Below are 10,354 nucleotides of genomic sequence, written 5' to 3' on the forward strand. Positions count from 1 at the left end.
TGCGATATGATAATTTATAAAATTATCTCCCACCCTAGTTTATAAGGTGAAAAGTTGACTTACTTTGTAATGCCTATTTATTAGTACTATGACTTACTTTGTAATGCCTATTTAAAATTAACTAATAATTTACAAAATTATCTCCCTGCCGGTTCCAGCGCCGGAGGCCGGCGTAACTCTTCCTCCTGTCAACGGCGGCGATCAATCTGGAAGGGGGCGGCACAACAGTCGATCTGGCTGGGGGTGGGGCAGTGAAGGATGGAAGCGCCTGGAAGATGGAGTGGCTAGCTGGTGGAGAGAGAAGTGTAGTGAGCGACCTTGAGCAACAAAGGGCAAAAAGGCACAGGTCATGGACCACTCTTCCTTACAAACGCTAGCTGGAAGAACCCACTGAATGGCACCAGAAATGCGCTGTTTTGCGTTGCGAGAGAGAGAGAAGAGTAGCGGCGGGCGGTGCTGAGAAAGAGAGAAGGCTAGTACAAGGCATTACGGTAGGAAAGGGTTATGAGCTAGTTGGTGGGCTCGGCCAGACCCCTTCTTTCTCCCCCTTTTTCTTTTTTCTTTTTCCTTTTCCTTTTTATTCCTCCTGAGGATATTTCTCTGTTTCCAGGTTGCGTATGACATCATCTCACCTCGCCTCATAATCACCTAGGTGTCACCTAGGCGGCTGGAAAGGGGTGGGTCGCCGCATCTCGCCTTACCGCTTAAAAACTATGGTATACATAACTCAAGCTCATAAGGCGCATACTAAATATCCATTATTAACTACTTAGTACTTACACTAATCCCATGCGAAAGACCAGGGGTGGGGTGGCAACGTATCAAATACAAATTGGCTAACCCGGATGCGGTTGCTGGATAAAACATGATAGTCAAGATTCAAGACTCATTGAATCTTAACAATCCAATAGTCTGCATATCAATACCAAGTAAATGGATAATCCGGATATTCACTGTCACCCCAACGAATCAGCACATGAAACTCCAAGATCAGCCAACAACCAACAAATCCGGTCAATGTTCTGACATTGTGGTAACAAGAACTCCATTGTGCTTAGCCAGCTCAGGATTCACTGGATCATTTGCAATCTGAATGATTGTAGCATTGTTAGATAGAAGACTAGGATCAGCACATTAAACTCCAAGATAAGCCAACAACCAACGAAGCCGGTCAATCTCTGACAATGTGGTAGCAAGAGCTGTGAGAGCCACTTCATCATTAGAGTATGAAACCGCAATCTGTACCTTGAACTTTCATGACGATATGCCAACTGAGAAGAAGGCTCTTGGTTGTACACTTATGACCCTCATGGCGCTGGAGAACTCATAGCCAAGTGGAGATGGAACCTGCGTTGATAATGGTCTATAGTCTAGTATGTCATCCAGTTGAGTCAAAGGCGCATGAGGCGGCATGCCTAGGCCCGAATGTGACATGTAGTTAGGCAAAAGGGCATCAAGCTACAGAAGGCTCATGAGGCGGTATGCTAAGCCCAAAAGCGAGTCCAATGCTTTTAACAGCAAGGTGCCTGTAAGGCTCAAGGCGCAAACCTCGCAGTATGCGAGTTTAGGGAAGAGAAATTCAGAAGAAACTAGACAATAACATCTCTATATACCAAAATGGATGAAGTGGCATGCCCACTAACAATGCAACTAACTAGTAACACATTCAATTAGGAGGATTTTTGCTAGCCTAATGTCAGTCAGCTCAGGGACAATAAAAACAAAATCGAACATTTACGGATTCAGTTAGTTGACGTGATTGCTCCAACAAGATCCATCAAGTGCGCACATATACCTTCCCAGGACGGAGGCGAGGGTCTTGACGTAGGCCGCGACCATCTCTTCCTCGGACGGCTTGGGGTCGGTGGGGAACTCCGTTGACGATGAGCCAGTGCTCGTAGTCACAGCCGTCGAGAAGGATAGTCTCCTTGGGCGGCCGGTTGCTCCAGTGCGGCGAGGGGTCGTTCAGCGGCGAGTACCCGGACCCACCGGACGACGCGGTCTTGGCCCCGCGTGATGGTGGCGCCCATGGGGCGAGGTGCGCTGAGGCGGCGGCGAGGGGGCGGAGGCGGCGGGGGAGCGCGCGGGAGGAGAGGAGGAGCTTAGAGAGGCCGCGGCGGGTGGCTGCTGCAGGCTGCAGCCGCCATGATTGTCGCTGGGAGGAAGAGGCGGTGGCCGCGGCCGCGCCAGGAGCCTGGGGACGGCGGGTATCCGGCGGCGGCGGTGGGTGGGAGAAGGCGAGAGCGAGACGGGAGACGGGAGACAGGGGATGTGGTGGCGAGGGAGGCGACGGAGCTCCAGGAGATGCCATTTCCTTGGGTGGAGTGGAGGTAGTTTGCTATTTTATTTTGCGATTTCAATCAAATTTGTGGCCATTGGATTCAAACCAACATTCGTGCTCGCTAGCTTCATGGGCCTGATTCATGGGGTTTTTGCTTTTGTGGCCTAATTTGTGGGGTAAAATTTTTCAGAATTTGCTGCTTTGCTTCGTGGGCCTAATTCATGGGCTTTTGCATCGTGTGTTTTTTTTCTTCCAGAATTTGTGACCTAAACTGTTTAGTAATTTCATATATTCTCAAAGTTTTAAGAGTTTGACCATACCTTATACAAAAGGTCAAGTATTTATGATGAGATAGAGTATTTAGAAGTTTCCAAAAATTCCAAACAAATTGCCAGATGTTAAGGGGCGGTGATATTGTAGAATCATATAAATTTTCAAGAACAAACTTGATTTTGTTTGTGATATATGAAATGGACAAATGACGAAGAAAAAAAATGAAAATCAGGATGAAGAGTACCTGTCCTGAATTTTTGTCTTTTTCTTCATTGTTTGCAGATTCATATCTCGCAAAGAAAACGAGTATGAATTTGAAATTTAACATGGCTGTACAATATCACCTTCTGTACCTATCACATATTTTGGGAACTTTTGGAAACTTCTGAGTATACTTTATGCCGTAGTTTCTCTGCTTCCACTTTTTTAAGGATCCTACGTTTCCACCGAGTTGTTGGTTTTTTTTCCCAGATCGAAGCAAGGGCGACGGGTGGTGCCGACATCATGGGTTTGAACGGTGGAGTCGGGCTCGTACCTGGGGACGGATCGGAGCTAGTACCGACCACGACCTGGTCTGGCCGCTTTCCATGTCGATGATGTTCGTAGCTATGACGCTGCTCGTCGCCGTGCCTGGCCGTGACCGTCTAGCTAGCTCGTCGCCGGTGGCGAGGGCGCCGTACTGGGAGCTGGCTGAACGAGCGGCGAACACGGCGGTGAAGGTGCCGAGGCGGTTCGCGGCGACGCTGGCCGTGCCTGAATGCAGCTCTGGGCGCGGTGGCGATGACGTACCAATAAGTGTGCTACGTATCAGCGAAGACTACCAAGGACATGGTTGATCAGAATCCCGAGTTGAATGACATGCATGCGCGCCGACTAATTTGTTAGGCTATCAACTTACAATAAATGGACATCTCTGTTCCTGCGTCCGAGTGCCTGATGTTAAACAAACAGCAACACTACTGATGCATACATGATTCACAAAGCAGATGCAAGACTGCGCCTCAACGATTTTCAATTTCCAAAATCTGACACTTGCCATACCGAACAAGTGCTCACTTATCCCCAGAAAAAGCCCTTCTGTTAGCGACCGCTTAAAGAAAATTAAGCCAAATTAAGTGCCTTCTTGTGATCCATCCAAATTAGTAGCACTTCCACTTTGGATGGTTAGATTCGATCTCATGTACGCATATGATTGCAGCAACGCGTAGGATTAGTTGCTGTTTGTTTACTAATCACCGGTGACGACTAGAGCCAAGTGTGCTTCATTTTCTCGTCTGACGATTCCATTCCAGTCTCATCACCTCCACACGCCCTTTAATCTGTTATTCTCTCCACGCACTTCTGAAAATTTTGTATGTACAGAAATTCAATAGGCCACTTGTAATTGTATTCTCTGAATTTGGCAGGAGAGAATCGAATTTTCTAGTGCCAAGAAAAAGGGAGAGGTATTCTTGACTAACAAAATGCTCTGTGTATAGAAATTCAGTGCTCTTTATTTCGTCCTTGGGGAGTGGTTGGTTGGGATCAAGTATGCCAAATTTAAAGCCGTAGCTGAAAATATCTTCCGAAAGGTCAAATATCATAGGGATAAAATACTGTTAATTAAGATTAGCAGTCTGGTTAAACTCGTATAAAACGACATCAATTATACTTTTTGAGAGTCTGAACTCTCAAGACATATGTTGGCCCACAAATATGGGACAAAATTACAGCTGAAATGATCAACTTTTGGGTCATCTGATCTGAACCTGCGTGGTGGGTAAATCTGAATGTTCTGATCTGAAGCATTCGAGCAAAATCTAAAAGGTGAAGTAAATTAAAGGTTATCAGAGAAAAAAAGGAGATCAATTGCCCATGTAACAAGCGTATGGATGAAACATACTTCGGTGGATGAAGAAAGAGGCAAAGACATGTGCTACAAGTAGATAGAATAAACATCTCATCGATCTGGATTTACAAATTTACATGCATATTATTACACAAAAGAAAAAAGGAAAAGAAAGAAAGCAAGAACAAATGGAATCTAGGAGCCCCAAGAAAAGCAAGCAAGAACACTGGGTCACTGACCATGGTTCGAAAAAAAAGAACACTGACAACACAACGCACGCCTGCACAGCCACGCCTCAAGAACCGGGAGGAAACACGCTACGCTAGGATCTCAGACGACCACGGTGAAATAGGCGAGCGTCAGGCCGCCGTCGTTGCCGGTTAGTGAACCGACGAGGCGGCGGAACGCCGCCGCGGGGCAGGGGATGCGCAGCGGGCCGCGGCGCGCGTAGCCGTACTCCTGCGCGGCCCGGCGGAGCAGCTCGGCGATGGGCGGGCGGCCCAGCAGCTCGGCCGGCACGACGAAACGCTCCGTCTCCTCCCCCTCCGCGCCCACCTCCACCGGCACGTGCCCCGCCGGCACCTTCCCACCCGGCGACGCCGCCGCCGCTGCCCCCGGCTCCGCCACGGCGCCCGGCGCCACCCTGCATGCCCCCGTCGCCACGCACCGGAGGAACCCCCTCATCGTCATGGGACGGGCCAGCTCGCAGCTGCTCACGAGCGCGTGGTGAGAGCCGGTGATGGAGATCGGGGGGAGGCGAGAAGGCTTGCAGGTCTTGAGCACAGTGGCAGAGACGCAGAGAGGGCGTGGGGGCGCGTGCTGTGCAGCGTTGCTATATAGCCGCGTGGGTGCGCGAAGGCTCGGTCGCTGAGGCGGACAGGTGGGGCAGGCGTGTCGGTAGGCCCACGTGGAGGTGGGAGGGACGGGTGGGGTGTACGGATAGGACCACGGCGAGTACCCGAGGTGCGAGGAGAGAGGGGAGTCGAGTGGGATGAGAGTTGGGATCGGGGAACTCTCTCGGATTTGAAATTTATAATTATTTTGTGGTGGATTCGAATGTTAAAAATGTTTAATTAAAAGTATTAGATATCGTCGATAGCTGTAATTTTAAAATAAAAATATTTTCATTTGAAATCATAAGAAAAGTTATATATTTTTAAATATTATTTTGCGGGACACAGTATCCACTACCATAACTTGTTGGCACGTGAAGTATGATAGATCTCTAGTCGGCAGTGTATTTGCCCATGTATCTATTTGTACAATATCTGATTTTAGATATTATTTTTATAATTTTTTGATAAAATAATATTATTAAAAAATCTGGGATCGGGTGTATGCTGTGGCGTACACGTCACCGTGTGGCGGGTGTCAGCTAGACGACACGTCGCTCTGACACGTGGGGATCCGGCGGCGTCTTAACGCGAGGGTCGCATGGCTGGTTCGACGGAATGGAGGAACGCGGCTCGCCGGAGACATGGAGGTGGTGTACTGCATCTCAGAATGGTCATCTCCTCGTTGGCTTGATGAGCCGGACTTGCCAAACACACACACACACTCTCTCACAAGCGCACGTGTGACGTGTCGTGTACTGCATCTCACATGCACATTTGTGGTCGCTCGGACAGCAGCTGCAGCAAACGGGTAGGGCGTTACCGTCGCCAGGATGGTCACGTCCGCGTCGCGCGAGGGCGACGGCACGTGAGGCGCGGCCCGCGCGGTCCCTGTCGGGCGCTTCCGTACGCGGCCCCTGTACGGTTCCGTAGCCACGGGAGTCGGTGGTACGGCACATGGCCCCGGCCGTGCGTTACCTGTCGCTTCGCCTTTCCCCCACTCCCCTCGTCGTCAAGCTGCAGCGCGCGGAAAAGGAGTGAATGCCAGGTCCGGGCAAGTACAGACATGGGAGCGTGGAGAGCATTGCCGACATGGGTGACGTCTATTGGAGTGCAGAAGTCCTTTCGGGTCCCTGTGGAAAAGCAACTGATCTGGTCTTGGTCTTTCTTCGAGACTTGTAGGTAGTGTTTGATTCATGTTTTTGTAACAACGTAATCAGATCACACTGTGAAGTGATTCAATTTTTTCTGTTTGGTTTGGGCTCTCTATAAATGAATACTGTGTAATTGGATCCCACCACTGTACAAATCCTATTACACCCGATGATGAGGGGAATGGGATCTCGTCTCTTCCTGCGAGGCCACAATTCGTTCGCCATCTCCGCTTCTCTCATCCCCACGTCAACAACTCGATGTTGCTCCATCGTCGAGACATACAAGGCTTAGGTTCCGATGCTGGGACCTCCCAGATCAGGACGCCGTCGCCGACGCGGATCCCTCCCAGCCGTCGCGGATGGAGATCCAAACAAGCAACCGCGGCGACGCCTACACAAGCGACCACCTTCGTGGACTGTCGTGCGTCCCTGATGGACATGGCCGCGAGGCGCACCATGTTCGCCTCTGCCAGCAGCGTGCCCAGCCGCTTCATCGATCGGGAACGTGGCGTACACGTCGCCAAGCTCGAGTTCCTCGTCGGCCAGCAGCACGGCCAGCCACGCCCCCACCTGCGCGTCCGTGAGGAAGTGGCTCGGCGTGTCCATCAGCTCGGCTGCCGTTGCTGGGAGCTCCTGGCCGCACGCCGACGTCTAGCAGTATCACCCTTGCGTTTTCATTTCCAATTATATTACAATTTCTAAAACCATACACCACCTTAATATAGATCATATCCTACTAGATGCTGCATCATCGATCATCCTTTCATTTGAGACCCTTCCGTACAAGGGTTTTTTTCTTTTCTTTTCTGCCACTCCCTTTTCATCGAGAGAGGGGAGAGCTCTGCTGACTTTAATGGCATTTTAGAGCCGTCCTTGTTCATCAGTAGTCCCTTACACTGGTACTTGTTTATTGGTGCAACGTGCTACAGTATCGGGCACTGTTTGACCAGCACGGAATGGGTTTACTAAATCTTTGGTGGAGTATTGCAGCGCATCGCTGGGTCGCTGCTGTCTACGAAATGAGTAGTCGAGCACGAGCACAAAAGTCATGCACCACACGTACGTACTCGATGAAAGAGAGCAATCCCCAAACACCCCTAGCCGTGAGTAGTCTTATGATGCAACAGAATACTCCCCAACCAAACGGATGGATCAAACTCGTCGGGCGATCGATCCGAGGTACACGAAACGCGCGATGTAACAGCTCGGGAGCAGCAGATGAAAGACTAGGATAGCTTACGCGATGGACGGGATGGGAACGAAAAGGCTGTGTGACCCGGCAACGAGGAAGGTACGAGACGCGTGTGACCAACGGCATTGTTCGGTCCCGAACCAAACCGGTAGTAGAGGAGGTGGTACCTCTATTTATAAGGAATGAAATTTTAATTTTTATCACTATGTGTTTTATTATGATGGATTTTTTAATAATAGATAATGTATTTGTCGATAGCGAAATATTTATAGTAACTTTATTAATCTTCGAATCTCAAATTATTTAATTTTTAATAATTATTGTATGAGTGAGTATATCTTCATGTTGTATTGGTATTAACAGGTAAAAGATAGCATTGTTCGGTCGGGAAAAGGTTCAGAGAACGTACTGTACGACATGGGTGACAGCCTAGGCTGGTAAGTTCATGGGACAGTCGACCGGGGCCCGACACACCAGTCCGTGGATTAGTTATACTGGGCAGAATGGCGTGTGTTACTGCGCTCGTCTAGAATAAATGTATTAATAAAATATTATATGATTTGTAAGCTGTATTTGAAAGGTAAAATTGATCTTTTTTGTTTTTTTTTTCGGACACACTCATTGAAATGTTGTGATTAATACGTCAAGGGCCATGGATCAATTATGCGTTCTTTTGTTGTTGAGTATTTATTTGTTAAGCTGATAAACTGACATCGGTATAATTTTTTAATCTAATTTTTATCTATTTTTTATCATTGCTATTTTTAAGTATGAATTGTCAATGGTGAGAGAAGCAGATCCAGTATTTTGACACGAAGAAATTGCCCAAAAAAATCTTCGTTGCACCCGCAGGCCGAGAGAGAGCTGATGAAAAGCACACCCAACTGATCGATTCTCCGACTTTGCTACTCGGCAAGAGCAAGAGTCTTTGGACTCACACAAGGTGGGAGTTAAGATGGAACGAGAACGTGAGAGAAATATAGAAGAAGGAGGTGGCAAGGATTTTCTGAGCCTATGGCTAGTAACAGGTAAGAAGTATTAATTTGAAAAATGAGGTAGCAGTGTTTTTTTTTTTTTTTTTTTTTTGCCCGGTGCCTGGATTTTTCGGAGGAAAATGCTGGATTTTATTTGGTCTCATATGCATGAAAGAATAAATGAAGGAATAAATGAGAGAAGTATTAATTTGGAAAATAAGGTCACGGGTGTAGCATCTAGGCCCCTAGGTAAGTGGTAAGTGTTTCGGTGATTAATGACAACCATATTACTGTGACTAACAATTTATTTTGAAGGGAATCAAAAATTCAGTATACAATGACATTTGGTTAATCTTAGTCCCTAAAGTGCTTATATGGACAATCAAAGGACATATGCTTTAAGACTAAGGATCTTCTAGTTCTAAGTGTCACAAAGGAGATGGAGGATACTTAGAGTAGTATAGGTCTCCTTTTCTTTTTGTCTTTTGACCATACTATAAAGGAGGGCTAAAAGTAGTAGCTTGACTTAGTGAGTCTAGACGTAGATGATGCACACTTGTTAAATTCTAGCACTAGGTAGAGCATACAAGTCCATGGTGAAGCTGTCAAGGAATTAGAGCTCAAAGAGAGTTGAATTGGACAAGCTCACAAAACATTTATTCACCGGATTATCCTCTGATGGATGTCTAATACTCACCGGATAAACACTAATTGAGGCATCCGAATTATATGAAAAATTTCAGAAGTGTTATACCGGAATATCCGGTGATGAAAGTCCGGTGACCACCGGAGCTTTTCCAACAGAGAAAATTTTTGGAGAAAAACAATTTTGTACCCACCGGATTATCCGGTGAATGCATAATATGAACACCGGACTATTTCTTGCAGAGAGCATTGCTTCGGGCCACAGTGGAAAATTACGTTCACAGGATTATCCGGTGACTTAGCTGGCAGACCACCGAAGAAATGTTGTGAAGAAACTCAGACAAATTGAACTCACCGGATTATCCGGTGCTAGCAAAAATATCACCGGAGTATTTCTTGCAGAAGGTTCTGAAATTCGAAGGGTCAGGTGAGTTGTACTCACCGGATTATCCGGTGTTGACTGTTGTTCACCGGAGTTTATCACCGGACAAATGTTGCCGTGCAACAGCTAGTGACAGCTGGCTCTGGGTTTGAACCCACCGGACTATCCGGTGATCTTAAGGATATAGCCAGCGGATTATTCGGTGATTACAGTAAAATGAGAGTGGTTAGCCAACGGCTAATTTTTGATCTCTAGGCTATAAATACCCACTCAGTTGGTTTCAACAGTTGCTCTTGCGACCCAGAAGCAGCTCATACACTTGGTGTGTCATTTAGAGGCAAGAGAGGGAGCACTTGTGTCCATTTTAAGTTCTTAGTTGAGGATTAAGGACTTCTTTGAGTGCTTGGAGAGTAACAAGTGTGCATCTAGCTGTTGTCTAGGCTTGGTTTTTGTCAAGTGAAGCTTGAGGCTTGTTACTCTTGGTGGTTGACAACACCTAGACGGTCTTGGTGATCGGAGGATTTCTCGGTGAGCTCTTGGAGCAATTGTGGGAGCCCCGGAAAAAGAGGATGTACTTGGTTTGATACCCGTCAATCCGGAGATGGAGAAGGGGTAATCAAGAGGGAGCACTTGAGCCTTGGTGACTCAAGGGGGAGCGACATCCTTGGTGGATGCTCCAACGAGGACTAGGGGGAAGTGCCAACTTCTCGAAACCTTGAAAAAAAATCGGTGTTGTCTTCTCCAACTCTTTACTTTCTTGCATCTTATTTTGAGCTTTGTTATTATTGCAAG

The 10,354-nt window shown here is 47.5% G+C and overlaps 1 protein-coding gene and 1 pseudogene across 1 annotated transcript; both read right to left on the reverse strand.

Annotated features, from left to right (window-relative positions):
* Positions 1-1,582: 1,582 nt before the first annotated feature.
* LOC133923654 (multiple organellar RNA editing factor 3, mitochondrial-like) lies at positions 1,583-2,463 on the reverse strand (annotated as a pseudogene).
* Positions 2,464-4,465: 2,002 nt separating this feature from the next.
* Positions 4,466-5,177, reverse strand: LOC133923655 (auxin-responsive protein SAUR71-like). The gene has a single exon (XM_062368942.1). The coding sequence runs from the start codon at positions 5,070-5,072 to the stop codon at positions 4,713-4,715; it is 360 nt and encodes a 119-aa protein (XP_062224926.1). The 5' UTR covers positions 5,073-5,177; the 3' UTR covers positions 4,466-4,712.
* Between the last annotated feature and the right edge of the window lie 5,177 nt (positions 5,178-10,354).

Source organism: Phragmites australis, chromosome 7 (genome assembly GCF_958298935.1).
Source record: "Phragmites australis chromosome 7, lpPhrAust1.1, whole genome shotgun sequence".
NCBI lineage: Eukaryota > Viridiplantae > Streptophyta > Magnoliopsida > Poales > Poaceae > Phragmites > Phragmites australis.

What these genes read in the sequence shown, in the direction of transcription:
- LOC133923655 (XM_062368942.1), bottom strand. Translation starts at nt 5,072, where the DNA reads ATGACGATGAGGGGGTTCCTCCGGTGCGTGGCGACGGGGGCATGCAGG.